Source organism: Erythrolamprus reginae, chromosome 2, assembly GCF_031021105.1.
Source record: "Erythrolamprus reginae isolate rEryReg1 chromosome 2, rEryReg1.hap1, whole genome shotgun sequence".
NCBI lineage: Eukaryota > Metazoa > Chordata > Lepidosauria > Squamata > Dipsadidae > Erythrolamprus > Erythrolamprus reginae.
The window spans coordinates 184,371,429-184,396,528 of record NC_091951.1 but is presented as its reverse complement, the minus strand read 5'-3'; the positions used below and the strand labels follow the sequence as shown (position 1 = coordinate 184,396,528).

At 42.8% G+C, this 25,100-nt stretch overlaps 1 protein-coding gene across 2 annotated transcripts; it reads right to left on the bottom strand.

Annotated features, from left to right (window-relative positions):
• Nucleotides 1–312: 312 nt before the first annotated feature.
• On the bottom strand, nt 313–23,505 carry METTL1 (methyltransferase 1, tRNA methylguanosine). 2 transcript variants are annotated; one of them, XM_070736033.1, is made up of 6 exons: nt 23,377–23,499; nt 20,436–20,602; nt 12,498–12,682; nt 9,071–9,184; nt 4,067–4,168; nt 313–794 (listed from the first exon to the last, which is right to left on the bottom strand). In XM_070736033.1, the coding sequence occupies exons 1-6, from the start codon at nt 23,460–23,462 to the stop codon at nt 666–668; spliced, it is 783 nt and encodes a 260-aa protein (XP_070592134.1). In that variant the 5' UTR covers nt 23,463–23,499; the 3' UTR covers nt 313–665. The 2 variants fall into 2 exon arrangements, with proteins under 2 accessions (XP_070592134.1, XP_070592135.1); XM_070736034.1 differs by lacking the exon at nt 4,067–4,168 and having other exon boundaries at nt 23,377–23,505.
• Nucleotides 23,506–25,100: the final 1,595 nt, after the last annotated feature.

The window sequence follows — 25,100 nt, the reverse complement described above, 5'->3', positions numbered from 1 at the left end:
ACTAGATGGACCATGAGGTCATTTTCTGCCGTCAGACTTCTATGTTTCTATGATTATTATTATTGTAGCAGGCTGGCAACTTGTCGCTGTAGTAATTCCCCACCAAAATTTTAGAACTGGCAAAGCTCTGGAGGAAGAGGGAATGGCACCTGTCCTGTACCATATACCAGTTATTGGAGGTACAAGATGTGGGTCTGAAGGTGAGCTTTGGGGGAGATAAGAGGATGACAAGAAATACCAGAATGAACCAAGTCCCAAGTCGGTCTTGCCCATGCTCTCCAACCAAGGGAAGCTGGATCCCCCGCAATTCACTTATTTTAATGAAACCTTCCAAGTTTATTACAAACAAAATAAAGTGACAAATGAAACTGTCTTAAAAGAGCCTCGCCCCCATCCTTAGCCTTGGTCCTGCTGTGTACTTCTGACCTTGATGTGGTCATCAGGAAGGCCAGTGGGAAGTATTCCTTCTAGGGGAAAAATTAAGAAGGAAACATGTGAACCAAGAAAATCCTGATGCAACAGTAAAAATGTTTCACCAGAAAGGATTATCCACTCCTATTTATGAAAGGTCAACTCCAGTGCAGCCTGAAGCATCCAGTCCTACACTTCTGCCAGTCTTTTTTGCTGCCGATACGAATGCCTACAAGGATTTAGGGAACTCCCAGTCACGTTCTTGCCATTTCTCGTTCCCTGATCCGACGGAAGACAGCTGGGAAGACTTTGCCTCCATTCCTCTTAACCTTCTTCCCTTCTTCAGTTGAGGTTCCTAGGAGGTTTACAATGGGGTCAGCGGCCTGTTTGAAGAAACAACGGTATGAATTGACTGGATAGTCGCAACACCCAGATCAGCAAATACGCCCAACAAAGACATGTTACATCACATAGCTGGTGATCCCAAGATAGAAACACAAATCGGTCTAACCGCTGCAACTTCTGCAAAGTGTAAATGCCAAAGCTGAGCATTCAGAGAGTTTTGTCCCTCCCTCCCTATTATTATTATTATGGTCCATCGCACAATCATCCACACATTTAGACTGGCATTCGGCATTTTTATCCACCAATAGAGGTGTTCCCAAGGACCAATAGGTGTTCCCAAGGACCAATAGGTGTTCCCAAGGAGTTGTTATTAGGCAGTGTTAAAGATACAGATGTACAATCACAGTATCTAAATTCCCAGGTATTGCCAATTTATTTATTTATTTATTTTATTTTATTTTATTTATTTATTTATTGGATTTGTATGCCGCCCCTCTCCGGAGACTCGGGGCGGCTAACAGCAATAATAAGACAGCGTACAATAATAATCCAATACTAAAAACGATTAAAAACCCATTAATATAAAAACCAAACATACATACAGACATACCATGCATAAAATTGTAAAGGCCTAGAGGGAAAGAGTATCTCAATTCCCCCATGCCTGGCGGCAGAGGTGGGTTTTAAGTAGCTTACGAAAGGCAAGGAGGGTGGGGGCAATTCTAATCTCTGGGGGGAGTTGGTTCCAGAGGGCCGGGGCCACCACAGAGAAGGCTCTTCCCCTGGGTCCCGCCAAGTGGCATTGTTTAGTTGACGGGACCCGGAGAAGGCCCACTCTGTGGGACCTAACTGGTCGCTGGGATTCGTGCGGCAGAAGGCGGTCCCTGAGATAATCTGGTCCGGTGCCATGAAGGGCTTTATAGGTCATAACCAACACTTTGAATTGTGACCGGAAACTGATCGGCAACCAATGCAGACTGCGGAGTGTTGGTGTAACATGGGCATATTTGGGAAAGCCCATGATTGCTCTCGCAGCTGCATTCTGCACGATCTGAAGTTTCCGAACACTTTTCAAAGGTAGCCCCAAATGGGCTAAAAGTTAGCAAGCTGCTTTGGTGAATAAATCTGTTCATTATTTTTTACTTGCAGCTCTGAATCTAGATTTTCAATCCCAGGTACTCTTACCACCTACCGTAGGGAGTCAACCTTACGATCTTAATGCCAAAGTTGTTAGAACAAGGGTGTCAAACAGGCAGAGCGCAGGCCATGTGCATCACACACAGGCCACACCCACCCCAGCTCCAGGAATGGGGGAAATATCCTGAAACGTCACGTGATGGCAACGCGATGCAATCAGTTTGACAATGTTGTAGAACAGCCTTTCCCAACCTGCTTGGATCTACAATTCCCATACCCAGACATCATGGAGGCTGAAGTCGTGGTTATTCTAATTTGTATTACCCAGTGACCCTGAGAGGGGTCTTTTTCTTCTTCTCAACTCTAGGAGGTCTTCAAACTTGGCAACTTTTAAGACTTGTGGACTTCAACTTCCAGAATTCTCCAGGCAGCTGTGCACTGATGCATCTAAATTTAGTTTCTTGATGTTTCGTGGAACAGCAGGATTTGCCCCAAATGAATCTATTCTGGCATACGCAGCTTCTTCTTCACTGAGATCCCGTACTTTCATTCCGAGTTACTAAACAAAGCTATTTAAAACGGCCGTTGCACAACTGGATTATCGGTGAACTCCCAATATGTCATATAAATAAAGATGGTGTGGGTGGAGAGGAATAGAAAAGTCTTTTAGAGAAGTGTGGAAGTGGCTCGTGGTTTTCAAACAGTTGCAACCCTATCTTCTTTCATTTATTATATACTGTAGATCAGTGTTTCCCAACCTTGGCAACTTGAAGATATTTGGACTTCAACTCCCAGAATTCCCCAGCCAGCGGATGCTGGCTAGGGAATTCTGGGAGTTGAAGTCCAAATATCTTCAAATTGCCAAGGTTGGGAAACACTGCTGTAGATATAGATGATAGATAGATAGATAGATAGATAGATAGATAGATAGATAGATAGATAGATAGATAGATAGATTAGATAGACAGACAGACAGATAGAGGCAGGCAGTCAAAATTTATATGGCTATCCTTCTCACAAATGTAATTCTGGGGCATACAGAACAAGGTTGACTCCAGCCTTCCATCCTTCCGAGGTGGGTAAAATGAGGACCCGGATTGTGAGGGCAATATGTTGGCTCTGTTAAAAAGTGCTATTGCTAACATGTTGTAAGCTGCCCTGAGTCTAAGGAGAAGGACGGCATTAAAAAAAAAAATCAAATCAATCAATCAATAAATAAATAAATTGAAAAAACAATAAAAAATTTAAAGAGTCATTATTTCTTTAAAAAGGTTTTTTTTTAAATCAGAAGGCACAAGAGAGAATAAATTTTAACTACGGTAACAGAACCACCTCAAGCTCTCACTAAGTCTTCCAAGATTGTTAGACCGAAAAGTTCTTAACACAGGTAAGTCTTTGACTTACATCCATTCATTTAGTGACCAAAGCTGCAACGGCATTGAAAAAAGTGAGTTATGGCCAGTTTTCACATTTACAACTGTTACCAGCACCCCCCTCAAAACGGAGGGTGGGACCTTAGCAACTGGCTTGTATTTTTGACAGTTGCCTTGTCCCGGAGTTATGGGATCATCGCCTGTAACCTTCCCAGTGGCTTTTTTATGACTAAAGTCAATGGAGGAAACCACTTTAACAGCTGCGTGATTCACGTTAACAACTGCAGTGATCCGCTTAAGAGCTGTGAAAAACCGTCACAAAAGGAGGCATAAATCGCTTCCTTAAGCAACGGAAATTTTGGGCTCAACTGTGATCCTGAAGTTGAAGACATTATTATTATTATTATTATTATTATTATTATTATTATTATTATTATTAATTAGATTTGTACGCCGCCCCTCTCCGTAGACTCACTACCCAACGATTCCTTTTATACTGCTCCACGGGTGTGATTTTTTTTGTGTGTGTGTGTGTGTGTGTGACTATTTTAAAAATGCACTTCTCCTGATTGCAGCTGACCTGGAAAAAGTCCCACGAGCTGCAACCGGAAATCAGGAACTTTAATGCAACGTGCAAGGAGTAACATACTTGTTTAGTCCCCATCCACCCCCCTCCACGACACATAGACCCATGCACAATCATGGTTGAAATTGCAAAATCTGTTACGACAGAAGCTGCCACACACACACACACACACACACACACACACTCTCTCTCTCTTTCTCTCTCTCTTTCTTACCAATTCTTTTAATGGCACTTCCTCAAAAAGGGGATGTTCTCGAAAATGCTTCACCATCCATGTGTGCACCTCTTCCACATCTGTGGTGGTATATACCAGGCCCTGGGCAAATGAAGGCAATGTTATAGAAACGGGGCGAAATGGACCCTCCTGAATCCAATACTAGACTGCTACCCAAGCGAAAAAGATCAGAAATTCCCAAACGTATGCAGGGCCCTTTAAGGCTTTAGGATAGAGATGGTGAAACTTTTCCTCTCGGGTGCCAAAAGAGCTTGTTCGCCTGCGATCACGCATACGTGAGTGCCCACACCCATAATTCTGGAGGATGGAAGCGGCCCGAACTCCATCGCCAAGTTCAGCCAAACCTGCCGAACCCGAACTTCGATGGGTTCGCCCAACATTACTGATGGGCCCAATAGGCTTGTGTCTCGCCCTCCCAAGGCTCCACTGGAGCCGAAGGAGGGTAAAGATGCCCTCCCCCATCCCACCTAGAGGCTCTCTAGAAGCCAAAAATGCCCTCCCAGAGCCTCTGTGTGAATCAAAAATCAGCTGGCCAGCACATACATGCATATTGGAGTTGAGCTAGGGCAATAGTTCGCGTGCCAGCAGATATGGCTCCGCGTGCCACCTGTGCCATAGGTTCGCCATCGCTGGTTTAGGATATGTTGACACGACAGCACATGTTGACAAGATTTCAATAAAGAAATTAATTGCCCTTCTGAAATTAAAGGCAAAGTCCCCCCTAGAGACCACCAATTAAAATCTGCCCTCATGAAATAGCATTAAGACTTATATACCGCTTCACAGTGTTTTTATAGCCCTCTCTAAGCGATTTACAGAATCAGCATCTTGCCCCCAACCATCCAGGTCCTCATTTTACCCACCTGGGAAGGATGGAAGGCTGAGTCAACCTTGAGCCGGTGGTGAGATTTGAACTGCTGAACTACAGCTAGCAGTTAGCTGAAGTAGCCTGCAGTGCTGCACCCTTACCACTGCGCCACCCCGGCTCTTAATTGATCCTTGAAGGGAAGAAGCATCTTCCATTCATATCCTCTCTTAGAACAGGGGTCTCCACCCTTGTCCACTTGTGGACTTCAATACCCAGAATTCCCGAGACAGCCAAATATTTAAAAGACACTCAAATCTGCAAATTTCAGCTTCACTGGGAAAATCTTAAGAGCGAAAAAATACCCTGAACTGTAGAAAAACCAGTGCCAGACTCGTGAGTAATTCCCAGCTACCTCTGACTCCCTCCTCACCTGAGGCAAGAGGTTTGCAATCTTGGGGTGGCTGGGAAGGTACCGGGGCCACCATTAATTCCGTCATCCCCCTAGGAAGCGCTTCGTCTGGGCTTTTCCCAACCTCTTCCTCCGGTAGCGCTAACTTTGCGGATGACATGAAAAAGCTGAAGGGAGAATATGATTCATCCCAACTGGGTGAGGCTGGATGCCATTCATCCCAAAGACAAGATTTCGTTCGTTTCAACTCCAAAAAAGGATGGCACACAAGCACTACTTTTTTTCCCCCTTCGGCAGGTGAAAGTAGAGTCAGCCAGAATGCCCTGCAGGAAGCCGCTTGAAATCAGGACTTCCAAGGTTTCCTGCCAACACGGCTCCCGATGAGATGTAGGGGAAAGTTGATCCTTTTCCTCCGGCAAGGAACTGGCTCTCTTCCCTACTCCCAGATCAGAAATTCCCAAATGAAAGCAGGGCCTTGAAGGGTTTAGGATAGGTTGACCTGGCAACGCATGTTGACAGATTTTAATAAAGAAATTAATTGCCCTTGTGATTTAAAGACAAGGTCCCCTCTGGAGGTCACCAATTAAAATCTGCCCTCATGAATCCAGCAGACATGGCTGGTTGACAAAATTGAACGGGTCCAAAGACGGGCTACAAGAATGGTGGAAGGTCTTAAGCATAAAACGTATCAGGAAAGACTTAATGAACTCAATCTGTATAGTCTGGAGGACAGAAGGAAAAGGGGGGACATGATCGAAACATTTAAATATGTTAAAGGGTTAAATAAGGTTCAGGAGGGAAGTGTTTTTAATAGGAAAGTGAACACAAGAACAAGGGGACACAATCTAAAGTTAGTTGGGGGAAAGATCAAAAGCAACATGAGAAAATATTATTTTACTGAAAGAGTAGTAGATCCTTGGAACAAACTTCCAGCAGACGTGGTTGGTAAATCCACAGTAACTGAATATAAACATGCCTGGGATAAACATAGATCCACCCTAAGATAAAATACAGGAAATAGTATAAGGGCAGACTAGATGGACCACGAGGTCTTTTTTTGCCGTCAATCTTCTATGTTTCTATGATCCTTGAAGGAAAGAAGCATCTTCCATTCATGCCCAGTCGAGCAGGAGTTTCCAACCTTGGCCACTTTAAGACTGGTGGACTTCAATTCTCAGAGTTCCTGGGAATTGAAGTCCACCAGTCTTAAAGTGGCCAAGGTTGGAGACTTCCGTCTCAGAGTACAAAGGAGAGATGATGATGATAATAATAATAATAATAATAATAATAATTATTATTATTATTATTTATTGGATTTGTATGCTGCCCCTCTCCACAGACTCGGGACGGCTAACAACAATGATAAAAACAGCATGTGACAATCCAATAATAAAACAACTAAAAACCCTTACTATAAAACCAAACATACACACAAACATACCATGCATAACTTGTAATGGCCTAGGGGGAAGGAATATGAGTAGTTTACGAAAGACAGGGAGGGTGGGGGCAATTCTAATGTCCAGGGGGGGGGTGTTTCCAGAGGGCCGGGGCCGCCACAGAGAAGGCTCTTCCCCTGGGGCCCGCCAAACGACATTGTTTAGTCGACGGGACCCGGAGAAGGCCAACTCTGTGGGACCTTATCGGTCGCTGGGATTCGTGCAGTAGCAGGAGGTTCCGGAGGTAGAGATAATATTATCTAGACCAGAGTTGGGGAATGATGGCCCCTTTATGTCTTGTGGGCTTCAACAACCTGCATGGCTGTCTCATGCATTCTGGGAATTGAAGTCCACAAGTCATAAAGAAGCCATTGTTCCCACCCCTGGTCTAGACTACTGTTTGATACATACTACTGTATTCTTCTTTGGCCCAATGCCTTAACCACTACACCAAACTGGCTCTCGCTTCACTTATCTACTGAAGCCAAAAATGTTGCGTGGGTAGGAAGATACTGTATATGGTAAAAAATTAAGGAAAAGGGCTGTCTCCAAATACTGCAAACACATAGGAATGGTCAATAAAAATGTACGGCCATAGTCCTCCTACCTTTTTCCGGTCACCCGATTTAACAGGAAATTCTCAAATGTTGGATAATTGAGAATCCAGGACTTTTGCTGGTTTAATGACAAGTCATCCTGTGATCTATCATTTGTTCATCTTTTCTTTAACTCTGCCTGGGAGTTGCGGCTGACTCTCCGGGGACTTAGTTGGAATTCCTTCCCTCAATTTGTCAAGAGTTGTTGGAAGCCTGACCAAGAATCTTCTAGGACTCCACTGCTGACCATCTGCTGTTTTGGGCAACACAAATTTTTCTGTCTGGACGATTTAAGCCTAATAAACCTATTTTGTCACAGCGCCTTGAACAAAAAGTTTTACGAACAACCAAAAAATCTACTCCTTCCATTCCATTGATTTTTATATCCTCACTAGCGTGTGTACTCCAATTCTCCCAAATGATGAAAATGAATGAATGAATTAGAAGTGCAGTGGAATCTGAAAAATATAGCCCACTTCTTTGACAGTAGCAAAATACTGTTTGGCTCCTCTATAACAGTGTTTTTCAACCAGTGTGCCGTGGCACACTAGTGTGCCGTGGCACACTAGTGTGCCGCAAGACATGGTCAGGTGTGCCGCGAAGCTCAGAGAGAGAAAGAAAACAAGAGAGAGAGAAAGAAAGAGAGAAAGAAAGAAAGAGCAAGAGAGAGAGAAAGCAAGCAAGAGAGAAAGAAAACAAGAGAGAGAAAGAAAACAAGAGAGAGAAAGAAAGCAAGAGAGAGAGCAAGAGAGAGAGAGAAAGAGGGAGGGAAGGTGGGAGAAAGACATAGAGGGAGGTAGGGAGGGAGAGAGAAAGAGAGCAAAAAAGAGGAAAGAAGGAAGAGAGAAAGAGGGATGGAGAGAGAAATAGAGCGAAAGAGAGAGAATTTTTTTGTCCAAACTTTTTTTAGCCACCCCCCCAGCCCCCACTCGATGTGCCCCACGGTTTTGTAAATGTAAAAAATGTGCCGCGGCTCAAAAAAGGTTGAAAATCACTGCTCTATAACCATTATGGCAAACTTATAGCATGCATGTCGGAAGTGGCACACAGATCCATCTCTCCAGCCATGCAAGCCATCGCCCGTTGCTCTCCCGGTTTCCGACACATCCATGGGGAGGTCTAAGTTAAGCCTCTTCTGACCTAGGCTACCCCAAATGCACGAAGTTGACTCCACGTCCCGATAAAACCCCTTTTGTTTAGTTTACAGTGAATTCCTTTCCAGCAAAGTCCTGGCCAACAGGTTTTTCAATATATTTCTCAATTACAGACCTTTATCAGGCTTGATAGAGCTGACAAACTGAAATCTGTCAGACTCCACACTATATCAAACAATACTTGTCAAGAATGGAGGAACAGAGTTTTCCCCAAATGAACTAATCATTCCCTGCAAACTCCCCTCCCCTTTCATTACTCTTTTATTCCCTATGGGAGGGACCATTCATCGTCCACCTGTGGCCTTACTCTCAAATCAACCCTTGTTCTTTAGCTGTTCCCTTCGTCTGGCACTTCTGCGCATGTGCACACTATTTGTCTCGCTGATGTCTGACTCCAGCGGCAGCTAATAACTATCATACGGCCCTGGCCCTCTCTCTGCCTCGGATGCAGAGCCCTCGTGCAAGCCTTCCCCACACTCCAGGATTGGTCCATGTTCCTTCTCAAGCTCCTCACTGTCCAAATTTGCTGGCAGCTCTGCTGGCGAGCCACAAGAAGCCCAGAATATACCCTGCTCACCTGTTCGCGCAAGATATAGGCGTATTCTGCCAGCAAAGTGGAGCTGATAATCCGCCACTTGTGTTTTGTCTTCTTGAAATGAGGATCCGGGAAGAGGAAGAACATTTTGAGGAGCTGGAGAGATAAGAAAAGACAAAAAAGGAGGTTTGTCTTTCAGCAACCCAGGTCCCCCTACTCAGCATTCAGACAACATTCAGTGGCTAATGAGCATGTCAGGCAGTCCTCGGCTTATGATCACAACTGAACCCAGAATTTGCATTGCTAAATGAGAAATTCGTTTTTTGCCCCATTTTACGATTTTTTTGGCCACACTGGTCACTGCAGGTTTTTCCCCCATATATAATGCTATGCATATGCCTTAAAACATATCAAAAACATACATAATTATACATTTCTATCCAATCTATCATGAATCAATATCCTATTCTGCAGCTATTTCATGCTGTTACTTTTCACTGTTTTTCCTCTTTTCTTTACACTCCCCTCCCAATATCTCCATTTCTTCCTTCTACCTTCTTACTCCTTCTCTCCCCCATCCTACTTCCCTCCAATCCTTCTCTTATCCCTTCCCTTTCTTCTTCTTCTTCTTCTTTCTCCATCTTAATCTTTCCCTGAGTGATTCTAATCATAGTTCATCTTATATTTAACAGACTGATAACATATTCTCATACATTTTTTTATTATTGGTGCCTCTTGTAAACTCATTGTTTTTGTATCATATCTATAAATATAACTCTTTATTCTAGGTATATACTGTTAATCTAATGCTACCTCCTCAACGGATAATTATGTCACCTGGGTCTACCACCATTTATTCTCCATTTTCTTCCCTTTTAGTCATTTAATTTCTATATACAGTGGTACCTCTACTTAAGAACTTAATTCATTCCATGACCAGGTTCTTAAGTAGAAAAGTTCTTAAGTAGAAGCAATTTTTCCCATGGGAATCAATGTAAAAGCAAATAATGTGTGCAAACCCATTAGGAAAGAAATAAAAGCTCAGAATTTGGGTGGGAGGAGGAGGAAGAAGAGGAGGAGGAGGACAGTCACTGTTGAAGGAAGGTGAGGTGAATTTAAAAAATCCAAAACTTTAAGGCTTAAAAAAAAAAGAGGGACTCTGAGGCAGCGAGGAGGAGCACACGCCTCCCATATAACCGGCGTGAGGCTGCCTCTCATACACTGCGTCAGATAGAAATGGCAGGAAACTGGCCTTCGTGTCGCTCTCAAATTTCCTGGGAAATTTTTCCGGGCTCAGGTTCTTAAGTAGAAAATGGTTCTTAAAAAGAAGCAAAAAAATATTGAACACCTGGTTCTTATCCAGAAAAGTTCTTAAGTAGTGATGGGTGAACCGAACTCACACAATTCGGGTCCGTACCAAATTTTGCGGTGTTCGGTATTCCGAACATGAACCCCGAAATTTTTTTAAACTTCAGGCAAAGTTCGGGGTTGTGTTTGGCGTTCAGAGCTTTGACGTCACCGGCAGGTTGCTAAGGACGCCAAGGTGATCACTTCCTGGATTCCATGGAATCCAGGAAGTGATCACCTTGGCGTCCTTAGCAACCTGCCGGTATAAGTGATGTCAAAGCTCCGCCCCCGGAATCTCTTGGTGGGATTCCCCGTTTGGGTTCGGTTTGGGTTCGGCCGAATTTTGCCTAAAGTTCGTCCGAACTTGCCAAACCCAAACACCGTTGGGTTCGCCCATCACTATTCTTAAGTAGAGGTAGCACTGTATATTCATTTTCTATGCAATCATAAAATTTCACCCATGCATTAGAATATTCTGTATCTTCCTTGTCTTTAATTTTCATTGTCAGTCTATTTATCTCCACACAGTCTAAGATTTCCTTAATTACTTCTCCTTCAGAAGGAATCACTGCAGTTGTTAAATTAGGAACACGGTGGTTATATGAACTCATGGGCTTGGCTTGCCAGGAGGTCCCAAAAGGGGATCACCATACAAGCCCCAAGACATTGCAACCGTCATATAAATATCAACCAGTTGTCGAAAACCCAGATATAATTCACGTGACCATTGGAGGGACTTGTGATGATCATAAGTGTAAAAAGTGGCCATAAGTCACTTCCCCCCCCCCCAGTGCCATTATAACCTCGAACAGTCGCTAAATGAACTGTTCTAAGTGGAGGACTGCCTACCGGTATAATCATCTCTCCCGTAGGCTGCCCCATAGCAGCAGGACAGATGGATCATGTACAGTAGCTTCCTTTAGAGCAGAGTTGTTTGAACTTGGGACCCCTGGGCCAGATATGTCCCGCACCAGCCATGCCCAAGCCCGGTTTTAAGTGGGGGGAGGGGGGAAAGTCTCAATACATCACGTGACAACATGATGCCGCACATTTGACACCCCTGCTCTAGAGTCAACCTTAGCTTTTTAGATTAAAACACTCTTCAGACAACAGAGGTATCCGAAGCATCCACTTGATGCTTTGGGAAGTCAGTGCAGGATGTACATAAGAGGTCTTATTTAAAAAGTCACATAATAATTTTGTTTATTATTATTTTTTGTTTATTAGATTTGTATGCCGCCCCTCTACGAAGACTCGGGGCGGCTAACAACAATAAAGAAAACAATGTAACAAATCTAATATTAAAAAATAATCTAAAAAAAACCAATTTAAGAGACCAATCATACAAACAAGCATACCATGTATACATTCCAAAAGCCAAGGGGGAAGGGAAAAAATTTCAATTCCCCCATGCCTGACGACAGAGGTGGGTTTTAAGGAGCTTGCGAAAGGCAAGGAGGGTGGGGCCAACTCTGATATCTGGGGGGAGCTGGTTCCAGAGGGTCGGGGCCGCCACAGAGAAGGCTCTTCTCCTGGGTCCCGCCAAATGACATTGTTTAGTCGATGGGACCTGGAGAAGGCCAACTCTGTGGGACCTAACCGGTCGCTGGGATTCGTGCGGCAGAAGGCGGTCCCGGAGATATTCTGGTCCGATGCCATGAAGGGCTTTATAGGTCATAACCAACACTTTGAATTGTGACCGGAAACTGATCAGCAACCAATGCAGACTGCGGAGTGTTGGTGTAACATGGGCATACCTTGGGAAGGCCATGACTGCTCTCGCAGCTGCATTCTGCACGATCTGAAGTTTCTGAACACTTTTCAAAGGTAGCCCCATGTAGAGAGCGTTACAGTAGTCGAACCTCGAGGTGATGAGTGCACGAGTTGACTATGAGCAGTGAGTCCCGGTCCAGATAGGGCCGCAACTGGTGCACCAGGCGAACCTGGGCAAACGCCCCCCACCCTTGTGAGCCATCCCAAAGATCCTTGAAATCAAAACTCTCTCAAAGCCAAACAGGGTGGGAGAAGGTGCTCTTCCATACAAGCACGGAGATGAACTTTCATGGCTCCGAGATGGCTCTGCGACCTGCAGGATCTCCAGCGATACTTTTCAGGCACTCACCTGTCCCTTGCGGAAGAAGTTGGGCAAGTACTTCATAGCATTGCTGCGAATGCAGGAAATATTCTGGAACTGCCCAGGTTGAGACGCTCTAAGTGCCTGGATTCGGTCACAAACATAATCGGAGACTTTCACACGGAGCTCCACGCCCAGCATGAGTGTATGGGGGAAGAGGGGGGACAGGGTGACTGCAAAAGAAAACAGCAATCAGAGACTTTATGCCCATTTCCACATGCCACCTGCACAAAGCCCTACCGGTAGTGTTGGCCAACTTTTTTTGGCACCGAGTGGTGAAAGGGGGGTGCACATGCTAGAAGAACAGCCGGACAGTGCGCGTGCAAGTGCCAAATAGCTGATTTTCCAATTTCTCACGCGCGCATGGGCACCAACATCTGGTCTTTCACTTTCACCCACGCACAAAGACCAGCTTGTGCACCAGAAACTGGAAGAACATTTGGATACTTCACTTAACCTATAGGGCCATGATAGGGAACCTATGACACATGTGCTGGAAGTGGCACGCAGAGCCATCTCTCCGGGCAGGTGAACCATTGCCCGCTGCTCTTCCAGTTTCCAGCATGCACATGCGCACCGGCTGGCTGGTCTTCACACGTGCATGCGTAGCAGAAACCAGAAGAGCATCTGGCCGGTGCGCATATATGTACCAGAAACCGGAAGAGCAATGGGCAACGGCTCATCTGCCCAGAGAGATGGCTCTGCGTGCCACTTCCAGCATACGTGTCATAGGTTTGTCTGTCTGTCTGTCTGTCTGTCTGTCTGTCTGTCTGTCTGTCTGTCTGTCTCTCTCTCTCTCTCTCTCTCTCTCTCTCTCTCTCTCTCTCTATCTATCTATCTATCTATCTATCTATCTATCTATCTATCTATCTATCTATCTATTAGATTTGTATGCCGCCCCTCTCCGCAGACTTGGGGCGGCTCACAACAATAGAAAACAGTTCATAACAAATCTAATAATTTTAATGATTAAAAAAGGTTCCCCATCACGTCCCTATAGGTTAAGTGAAGTCTCCAAATGTTTTGCCTCCACCCGAATATTTATTTCCTTCTTTTAATTTCAAGAGCAGGGAGTTGGCCTCTCACCTCTCTTCTAAATTGGGGTGGCAAAAAGCACCCTGGTACAAGGATGGGAAACATCTCCGAGTCTCCGGAGAGGGGCGGCATACAAATCTAATAAATAATCATAACTGTCCCACTTTGCCTGCTGATGAAGAGGTGTCTAAATGAATGGCAGGTCCATCCTGGTAGAGGTTTTCCTATTCAGGGAAATCCTACAGAATCCCTTCTTTGAGAGGAGGGAGCATCTGTGACCCACTTTACAAATTCATTCCTAACCAACCCAGAAAGGCTGCCTATCGCAACTGTAGGAAGACAAATTTATACAGGAGGTAATTTCAAAGAGGTGCCTTGGATATTTAGGTTAGATGTATTTTGGACACCTTTATGTGTCTCTTTTTTTAATTTTTCCTCCTTTCCTACCGTGATAGTGTCACTGCTTTTTGTAATGTCGGAATCTTGTCTCGTGCTTATGTAATCTGCTGAAATAAGTGGAACGTTTTCTGATTAAACGTGGTCAGGAGCAGCTTGTCACCTACTTATATTATAGGGGTTTTTAGTTGTTTTTACTATTGGATTGTACATGTTGTTTTTATTATTGTTGTTAGCCGCCCCGAGTCTACGGAGAGGGGCGGCATACAAATCCAATAAATTATTATTATTATTATTATTATTATTATTATTATTATTATTATTACCCTGTTAGAGTCTTCGTATTTAAGAAATGAGCTTCTTTGCTTGAACTGCTCACATGACCAAATTTAAGTGAAGCCACTTAAAATGACATTATAAGAGGTAACTACAGGTAGTCCTCAATTTAGGACAACTACCCTAGTGACCATTTGAAGTTAGGTACTTATTACTGCAGCACACCAGCGGCTAGCAAAGCTGACCACATATTCGGACAGTGAGGAGGTTGGGGAGGAACATGGGCCAATCTTGGAATCTGGAGAAGGCTCTCACGAGTGCCCTACATCAGAGGCAGAGATGGGACCAGGGCAGTCTGACGGTTATCAGCTCCTTTGGAGTCAGACATCAGTGAGGCAATGTTCCCAGTGTGTGCATGCACAGAGTTGCCAGATGAAGGGGACAGCTAAGGAACAAGGGTTGACTTGGGAGTAAGGCCACAGGTGGATGATGAATGGCCCCTCCCATGGGGAATAAAAGAGGAGCTAAAGGGGAGAGGAGAGGAGTTTGCAGGAGACAATTAGTTTGCTTAATTGGTTCGCGACTCTCAGAGATTCCTTGCCAAGGTTTGAAGATATCAGCCTGGCAGCTCTCCAAGCCAGATAAGGTCTGTGACTTTCATCCATGCTGAATGTGAGTGATAGAAATTCACAGTAATAAAAAGGGATTTTTTTTTGTCGGAACAAGGGGTCTGTTTCATGGTTTGGGAATGCCTGGGTCAGAACACATGTGATCCAATTCCTAACAATTCTGACAGCTGCCCCCTCCCGTATTTTGGATTCTTAGCAATGGGCCACATTTATGGCTGTTTGCCGTGCTTCACAGCCACATGTATAGCAATGATTTTTTTAATCTAAAACTGGCAATTATTGATTGATTGATTGATTGATTGGACTTATATGCCGCCCCTTTCTCCGTGGACTCGGGGCAGCTTACAACATTTCAATAAAAATACAACATATAAAACAGTTCTAAATCCAATTAACAGAAATAATTAATTTTTTTAAAAAAATAAAAATTACTTCCACGTTTTTGCAAAAATGCCTAATGGCAAAACAATCGGTAGCAACTGAGGCAGTCACTTTACGTTTCGTTTAATGACCAAAGCAAATAAGGTCAAAATTTGGATCAAGTCATGTGATAACCTGCTTTATGACCATCACAACTTACAACTGTAACGGGCAGGCTTCATAACCATCATAACTTGAGAACTACCCATATACAAAGAGTTCTCTTGCTGAAATCAGGAGGAAACATCCACTTAGCATGAACTTTGATTGCCACCAGATTCAGTTGCAGTCTCAATTCTTTTTCCAACCTTTTTTTCCATTCCAAGCAAACTAATGCAGCAGGTTCTGATGGCCTCTAGATATAAGAGAATTACAATTTCCAAAATTCTTAATCTAAAAACTTGAATGTCACCCTAGCTTTCATTTTGGGGAGTGCTGGCACCCAACTTAAAAGGTAACAGATTGGGAAAACAGATTTAAATTGAGTGGGATAAAATTATTATTTTTTCTGTATTTAAACTCCACATTTGTATCCTGAATGCCAAGGCTAAATTGGCTTAGGATTTCCAAGCAAATCCTTCAGAGATTTCTCGTTTTCTTCAGAGAATAATGTGATCTACACCTGCATTCTTTCATTCTTTCAACTCTTTTAGCAAAGGGGGCTGCTGCCATAATTCCTTCAGATTATGCCTCAGGATTATGATAACTGGAATTTAACACCAAATTCAACTGCCTGAGCTGCCTCTTGCTTTACTTTCAAAGCAAGTTTTGAATGCTTCTGGCAATAGAGATGCTCCCTGAACAGCATGACAAGCCTCGACAATCTCTCAAAAGTGCTCATGGCAGCAATAGCAGAAGTGGGTTCCTCCCACTTCGTCTGAACTGGTAGCAACCCGCTGGTGATGTCACAATGACGTCATGGAACCAGTTTGGTCCATGGAGGCCACCATCTTTTTTCTTTCTGAATTTTTTTCCCAGTTTTTTTTCCCCCTGAGCATGTGCAAAAGCTGAATTTCCAGGAGTGCGCATGTGTCACCATTTTGTTTTTTGCCTTTTTTTGGGGGGGGGGGGGGGTTTAATTTTGGAGGCACTGCGTGTGCATGCCTGCACTTTGCGTGCACGCCTCCCCGTGGTGTGGGAGAAAGCGAACCGGCAGTGAGGTAAGTTAGAACCCACCCCTGAATAGGTTAAAGCTTCAGGATCCTGCTGGTCCTTTCCTCAAACAGCAGAGGGAATTGGAAATATTTTTAACCACCTGTCAAGTTTTATACCTATTGTGGACCCCGGGCCATTTTGCAGAATTGGTAACCTATATGTTGTGGTTCAGCCTGGGACCCCTCCGGGAATGGCTGATTTGCTGTCGGCTTCCAGCTCAGAGGGAGAGGCTGAGGACCAGGAGGTGCAGACTGACGAGGAAGCGGAATCCCAGGCTGAAGAAGAAGGACAGCCAGAGTTCCACCAGGGGGAGCTCTCCCCAGCAAGCAGCCTGGATTCCCTGGGGGAAGATGCTCATGACATCATAGATATGCGACACAGGAGAGCTAATCAGAGACGAACTCAATTGGCTAGGTATTTCCAGCATTAGAGGTCACAGCTGGGTTTGGGTGTGGTGCTTGGGAAAGGATAAAAGGCGGCCCCACCCTTCCTGGCTTGTGGAGTTTTATCTTGGAGATTCGTGAGACCTGTCTGTGAACTTTGGTGGCTACAATCCTGGTTTGTGCCTTGGACTATTGAAACCTTGGGGGGGGGGGGGGGGTGCCAGCAAGAAGCTTGTGAAATTGACTGGACATCAGGACCCTGTTGTAACGTATTGTAACCTGTCTGCTGTGAAGACAGGTTTTCCTTTGTGCTTATTTTTTCCTGCTATAAAATACTTTTGGATTTTACCAGAGTGTCTGGCTGTTTTTTCAGTGGGTGTGGAGGTCTGGGAAAACCCAGACAGAACACTATATAATCCAGAGTTTATAACATGTATATATTTTGTATTCTGGGGCTCTGATCACAGCACATGCAGCCCTGCAACTCTCTTATCGTTCAATTTACTCTAAAAACTTTTAAAACCAGGGCAAGAGACTTTTTTTGGGGCTGCAATTCCCATTGTCAACCAGCATGTTATAAATCTGCAAAACAAGCATGCGGACTTGGGATTCTCTTAATAGTTAACAGCTTACATATTATGAATATGATACTATATCCTCTTGCTTAAGGGCAAAATGGTAGAGCAAGGTCCACCTCAAAGTAGCATTCGTTCGCAAGATGCATATAATTGGTGGGTTCCGCAAACCATGCTAGCCTGACAAACACACTTCTCACTCCTATCATCTCCAAACATGTCTATCATCCATGCTGGCTGGGGGGTTGTAGAGGGGAAGAGGTCAACAAAAGATGAACATGATATGCATACCTGGAACTGAAATCAAACATCTATCCATAGGATATGTACCGTATTTTTCGGAGAATAAGACAGAGCTTTTTCCTCCCTAAAAGAGGCTGAAAATTTGGGTGCCTGTTATACTCTAAACGTAGCTTTTTTCCAGTCCTAACAAGGTGCTAACAATCTTCCCAGCTCTTACTGGCTTGCAGGCTCTTTCATTGTTACTCTCTGCGGAGAATGTTTTCCCAGCCCTAAGTCGTTGCAGGGTTTTTTTCAATTGCTGTACTTGCTCGGAATACAGTATATTTCTTTCCAGCCCTAACCAAGTGCTAACGATGTTCCCAGCTCTTACTGGCTTGCAGGCTCTTTCATTGTTACTCTCTGCGGAGAATGTTTTCCCAGCCCTAAGTCGTTGCAGGGTATTTTTCAATTGCTGTACTTGCTCGGAATACAGTATATTTCTTTCCAGCCCTAACCAAGTGCTAACGATGTTCCCAGCTCTTACTGGCTTGCAGGCTCTTTCATTGTTACTCTCTGCGGAGAATGTTTTCCCAGCCCTAAGTCGTTGCAGGGTTTTTTTTCAATTGCTGTACTTGCTCGGAATACAGTATATTTCTTTCCAGCCCTAACCAAGTGCTAACGATGTTCCCAGCTCTTACTGGCTTGCAGGCTCTTTCATTGTTACTCTCTGCGGAGAATGTTTTCCCAGCCCTAAGTCGTTGCAGGGTTTTTTTCAATTGCTGTACTTGCTCGGAATACAGTATATTTCTTTCCAGCCCTAACCAAGTGCTAACGATGTTCCCAGCTCTTACTGGCTTGCAAGCTCTTTCACTGTTACTCTCTCTGAATAAGGTTTTTTTAAAGCCCTTAAACAGGGGATAAGATAATGTGCTGAAGCTGACCAGACTAAGGATGCTAGCCAGATGAATACCTGGTAGGCAGATTTTTTTCTCCTATTTTCCTCCCCAAAAACTAAGGTGCGTCTTATACTCCGAAAATACAGTATATTATCACCTATTGACACCAAACTACAATGAATACAGTTTGCTTCCATGGAACTTTACTTGTACCAAAGGGTAGGAGCTTTGATAGACTTGATATATGACCACAACTGAGCCCAAAGTTTCTGTTGCTGAGTGAGACAGCTATTGAGTGAGTTTTGCTCCATTTTACAACCTTCCTCGCCAGACTTGTTAAGTGACTAACCGTAATTGTTAACTTGGTCATATGATTGTAAATGATTGTAAATGATTGTAAATTGAATCTGGCTTCCCCCATTGGCTTTGCTCCTCAGAATGCGAGAGCTGATCACATGACCCCGGCGACACTGCAACAATAATTAAGAACGTGGCAGTTACCAAGCAGCCAAAGTTTGATCACATGACCATGGGGATGCTGCAACGCTCATACATGTGAAAAACAGTTGTCAGTTATTTTTTTCAGTGACATTGTAACTCTGAACAGTCACAAAAAGAAAGGTGGTTAAGTCAAGGACTACCAGTGTGAGGCATGCCCAATAAGACCACAACCCCACATTTCCATGTGCTACAAGCATTACGGAATTCATTGAGCCGCATCTTCAATGTGGAACATGCTGCAAGGAGTTAACATTTTGACCATGGTATTTCAGATAGAAACAATTTGAGTCTCAGAAGTCCTGCAGAGTCTTCAGACTTTATTTCCTACGAATTCATATTTGCCTGGATTTGAAAAGTAGCTGCATAGAATCGATTCATGCCGGAACAACTGATCACGTGAAAAACTGAGCAAAAAACTATCATATTTTTCAGAGTACAGTGTTCCCTCGATTTTAGCGGGGGATGGGTTCCGAGACCGCCCGCGAAAGTCGAATTTCCGTGAAGTAGAGATGTGGAAGTAAATATACTATTTTTGGCTATGAACAGTATCCCAAGCCTTTCCTTAACACTTTAAACCCCTAAATTACAATTTCCCATTCCCTTAGCAACCATGTAGATTATTACTCACCATGTTTATTTATTAAAGTTTATTTAAAAAAATGTTTTTTAAAGGCAGACGAAAGTTTGGCAATGACATATGACATCATCGGTCGGGAAAAACCATGGTATAGGGGAAAAAACCGTGAAGTATTTTTTAATTAATATTTTTGAAAAACCGTGGTATAGACGTTTCGCAAAGTTCGAACCCATGAAAATCGAGGGAACACTGTATAAGACACACCTTAGGGGTTTTTTCCGGGGGGGGGGGGAATAGGGGGGGGGGAATCTGCCTACCAGGTATTCATCTGGTTACTGTCCTTAGTCTGATCAGCTTCAGTACTTTATTTTATCCCCTGGTTAGGCCTTTAAAAAAACTTATTCCGAGCAAGTAGCAGTGAAAAAAAAGCCTGGAAGATCTTTAGCGCCTCATTAGGGCTGGGAAAAAAAGCTTCAAAAAAAGCTACATTCAGAGTATAAAATGCACCCAAATTTTCAGCCTCTTTTAGGAGGGAAAAAGATGTGTCTTATATTCCGGAAAATATGGTATATTTATGCAATACTTAGCACAGCAAGGTCATTTTAATCATATTATACATATAGTGGCCACAATCATCCCCTAAAAAAATCACCTTAGTGGAAATCAGACTATAGTCCTCTTTATCAAAAAGAAAATATATATATACCTAACTCCCCTCTTGACTTACATCACAAAACCTTCACAGATCTTGTCAAAGGGAGGGAAACATGTAAAAAGGGTTTCTCATGGTATGAATATTCACATATCAATAAAATTTGGAAATAAGCTTAGTCTTAATCAATGGAAGGGTGAAAAAATTACCAAGCAATCCTCCGTAACCGCAACCAATATCAGCAAATTCCACCTGATGTCTAGGTTTGGTTCTTTCCTCCATGTCCTTTGGATCATCGTGCCTATTGTCATTGGTTAATGGAGCAAAAAACTCTGGATAGAGTGCAGACCAGTCCATTTCCTCAGGCCTGGGAGGACTAATGAGAAAAAAAACCCCCACAGAAATTTATGAAACAAACACTGCAGAAGAGAAACTATTAAGGCTATGCAGACCTAAAAAAACAATGCATAAGATCTATTTCAGACTAGACGTAAATGCAGGGCTTGTCTAGTATTCTGCACAGCTGTTTGGACTTGGGGAAAAAAAGACCCCACTGCTTTAAAAGCTGCATTAATTTGAATAAATGGATTCCTTAAAGCATCATTTCCCACCCCCTCCAACACACACACTTTTTGCAGAAGCTGAAAAAGGTCTGGCGGCATTCCTGAGCAGAAGGCCTCCTGTGAGTTGAAGGCCTTCTTGAGTCATTTTCAAAGAATACTCAGTCCTAGAAACTACATTATAGATCTGTTTCTACATTCTCTCTTGAGAATTCTGATTAATAGAATCCTAACGTCTTTAAAGGAGGCAAAATTTAGGGAAAAATTATCTTTGAGCCTATATTCTGGAATATAATGTAATGTGGAGTTTTTGGGTGCTTTTTGAGATTGTTTGTTTGCACCTGACTAGGTAATATTGCTAATAAATGCAGGTTTTCTCTCAGGTTACATATGTCAGCTTGTCCTGTCAGTATTGATGTGGGTGTGGTTTTCTACCTGGTAGTTCCTTGATTAGGGTATTGTTCTCTGCTTGCTTGCTGTTAAACAATGTAAGCTGCTGGAGAGGATATTTGTTTGCTTGCTTCCCTTTTAGTTTTTACTTTCTTTTGAATGGTGCATAAATGTGGCTTGTCTATTGATGGCTGATTTGTGTGAATGTCAAGTCTCCAGGCATTCCCTAGCATTTTTGGATTCAAGCTTGGTGTAGAATGCTGATTTCCAGTTAAAGCTATAGTTGAATCTCTTCATGCGTTACAAGATTAGGTAGTTCTCATTCTGCCTTTTAACTAATACTTGGTCTTCATAAATGCACTCTTGCTAGTTTTCTGCCTGTTTGTTCTACATAGTTTGTTCTACATGTTACAGTCCTTACACTGTATGTTGCAGATGACTCTTGCTTTTTCTTGGGCTACCATATTTTTTTCAATTTACTTTTTTGGAGACATTTACTTGGTTACTGAGCTGTGGTGATGCCATATGATTATATCAATCTGTTGCTTATTTCCAAGATGCTTCTGAGATGACTATTTTAAAACACAGGAATATTCAAATGACTTATCTGACATTCCAAGGACATGTGTTATAGCCAAATGAAGTACTAATCTGGCAGCAAAATATTTCCCAAATACAATAATTTAGGGACTTTCATGTTGAAACTAACCACAATATATTTCAATGATGTCAGTAGATTCTTAGGATTGCATTCAACCCACTAATTCAATAAATTGGCTTGGGAATAAAATTATCTAAGCTGTCTTCTAAAGATAGATTAAACTACATAGTTTGTGTTTGTTTATTGGATTTGTCTACCTTATTTCCTAAAGTATTCATATACTAGAGTTTATTTCACATAATTATATACTGCACCATATTAGTTTCTATGAGTAATTTAAGTGATATGATTTTGTAAGTCTAAATGTTATTTTTCATAACTTATAAGCAAAACAGCATATATTGAGATGACTGCAAAGTGTCATCTTTGAATGTTATTTTATATTGGTCAACGCAAAACAAAAATTGACTGACTGCTCCATTGCTCCATTTCTATTTCATAGGATTATTTCTAAGCAATTATGCAGAGGCCTGCAGTGTTAATGATAGTTTGAAATCAAGTCCCAAGGATATTAAAGTATTTCTAAATAAAATTCAACTCGAGCAATAATGGCTGAATTAAACAAAATTTACTAACACTGAATAAACATATGCTGACATCCTCCCATTAAAAAGAGATATGCCAATCTGTCCTGGGCCCTCTCCAAATAGGTTGCTATTGTAGCTCCCAGAATTCTTAGCAATGGCCACACAGGTTTTCTTTGAGCTGGTTTGCAAATAAGAATGTGCAAGAAACTGGGCTATGCATACACTCTGCCATCTCTCAATAGGGACTTGATGCCAGTAGCATGTCTAACCAGCCTTCAGACAGCCTTTCTTCTGTACATTAAACTCAAGAATAATCTAACCTGGTTTGCAGAATATTTATAAGATACACGCTCAGTGTAAATCCTGGTAAAACTCTACATTATTTATTTATTATTTGGATTTATATGCTGCCCTACTCCCAGAGGACTGGGGATTATTGCAAGTAGCAGAAATTGGAGGTTTCCCTATCTCCCTGTTGTCCTCTGCACTTCTGTAGCAATGATTATAATGTGCTGGTGAAAAATATGTTGTCTTGCTATCTTTTAAAACGACCGTCCTTTAAAATCAATAACCTGGGTAAAAGATGTGTTCATGCTTCCCCCACCCACATATATACACACCCACACAAAACACACACATACATATATATATACATATACATATACACATACACATATCTATCTATCTCTATATATTTCAGACGGGTGACTTTTGTCAACAGCAAGAATCTTCAGCTTGCTAGATGTTCTTGAACCACAGTTCAATACGACCAGCAGCAAAGGGCTTGCCTCAACATTTGAGCATTCAGTACAGCCAAACGGGGAAAACACAACAAGAACCCACAGGGACTCGTGAGCAAATACATCCCCACGAATATAAAAGCACTCGCTGGAAATTGGACGCTCTTCCTTTTCGTTTGTGAACTGGCAGGAAAACTATTTGAGACACACCCAGAAAACGGGGAGATGAGAAGCTAAGGCACCGCTTAAGGGCAAACCCTGGCTACACTCACTAGAATAAGGTGTGATCCGCCAGCGGGTTTGAATGAGCGCGCTGCCGGTAGTAACGCTTCTGGGGCACCGCCGTTGACTCCTCCATGGCCAACCACAGCCGGAAACCCGGAAATGCCGAAACACGTGGATTCGCCTGCAAATATAAGTCGCGGAGAACTGACGTCACGGCGGAGCGCAAGAGCGGGAAGAAATTTACCCCGCCTTTCTTTGAAAATGCTGGTTGTATTCCTATGACACTTGCTGGGTGCCCTTCTGGCAAAATTTGATTAAAAAAACACACCATTGTGCCTTCCGTCCCTGTCTTACTGTCCTATTGTCCAAATTTACCTGTACCTACTTTGCTTATGTTTATACAAATAGCTACTATTTGGTACATTCATTTTATTTATTTTGTCCAATACATAATGAAGGTTAATGAGATTAACTATGTAGAATATATATTAAAGAAAGGAAAGAAAGGAAGGAAGGAAGGATAGGAGTGAAGATATAAAAATAAAATGCAATACATCAATGGAGGATAGAAGAAGAGGTATATGAGTGGAAGAAAAGAAATATGATATATAGGAGAGACAATTGGATGGGATGGAAGGTATCCTGGTGCACTTATGCATGCCCCTTATTGACCTCTTAGAAATCTGAAGAGGTCAATCAATTTGTTTTTGACAAATAAATAAATAAAATAAATGAATATTTTTTTAAATCATTCACCTACTTGGCTGTCCACCTTCCTCATTCTGTATGTGGGAGCTTCATCACTTGAGACTTTCAAGAAGCGGTTGGATTGCATTTGTCAGAAATGGTGTAGGGTCTTCTGCTTGAGTGGGGGAGTTGGACTAGATGACTTACAAGGTCCCTTCCAACTCTTAATCTGTATCTAGTAGTTGCAGGCTATGGAGTTAGCAAGCGGTTATTGGAAGGTGTATTTAGAGCCCACTTTTTTTAAAAAAAGTATTACAGGTAGCCCTTGATTTACAACAGTTCATTTAGTGACTGCCCAAAGTTACACCATCTCTGAAAAAAGTAATTTATGACCATTTTTCACACTTATGACCATTGCAGCATGCCCCCCGGTCATCTGATCAAAATTTAGACTGTTGGCATCAGTCTCACATTTATGACTGTTGTAGTATCCTGGGATCATGTGATAAAACCTTTCATGACCCTTGGTAAGAAAGTTGATGGATAAACCAGATTCACTAAAAACAACTGTTACTAACTTAACAATTGCAGTGATTCACTTAACAAATGTGGCAAGAAAGGTGGCAAAGTGAGTACATCCCTAAGTGATAATGTCCAAATGGGCCCAAGTAGCTGTTTTCCCTCCCTGGTGTCATGTGTCTCAGCAGTGAAATCTATTTACCTTCTCTACCGATTTGGAAACACAGCACTTTGGGACAGTATCACTTAGGTGTGTACTCACTTTTATTGCCAGCAGTTTAGACATTAATGGCTGTGTGTTGCATTATTTTGAAGGGACAGCACATTTACAGTTGTACAAGCTGTAAACTCAATACTTTACATAAAATCCAGGTTTTTAAAACTACTGATTCTGTGGGTGTGGCTTGGTGGGTGTGGCTTGGTAGGCGTAGCAGGGGATGGATACTGCAAAATCTCCATTCCCTCCCCACTCTGGAACCAGCCAAAGGTAATATTTGCTGGTTATCTGAACTACTCTACCAGTTCTCCTGTCAGAACCTGCTAGATTTCACCCCTGATAGACAGA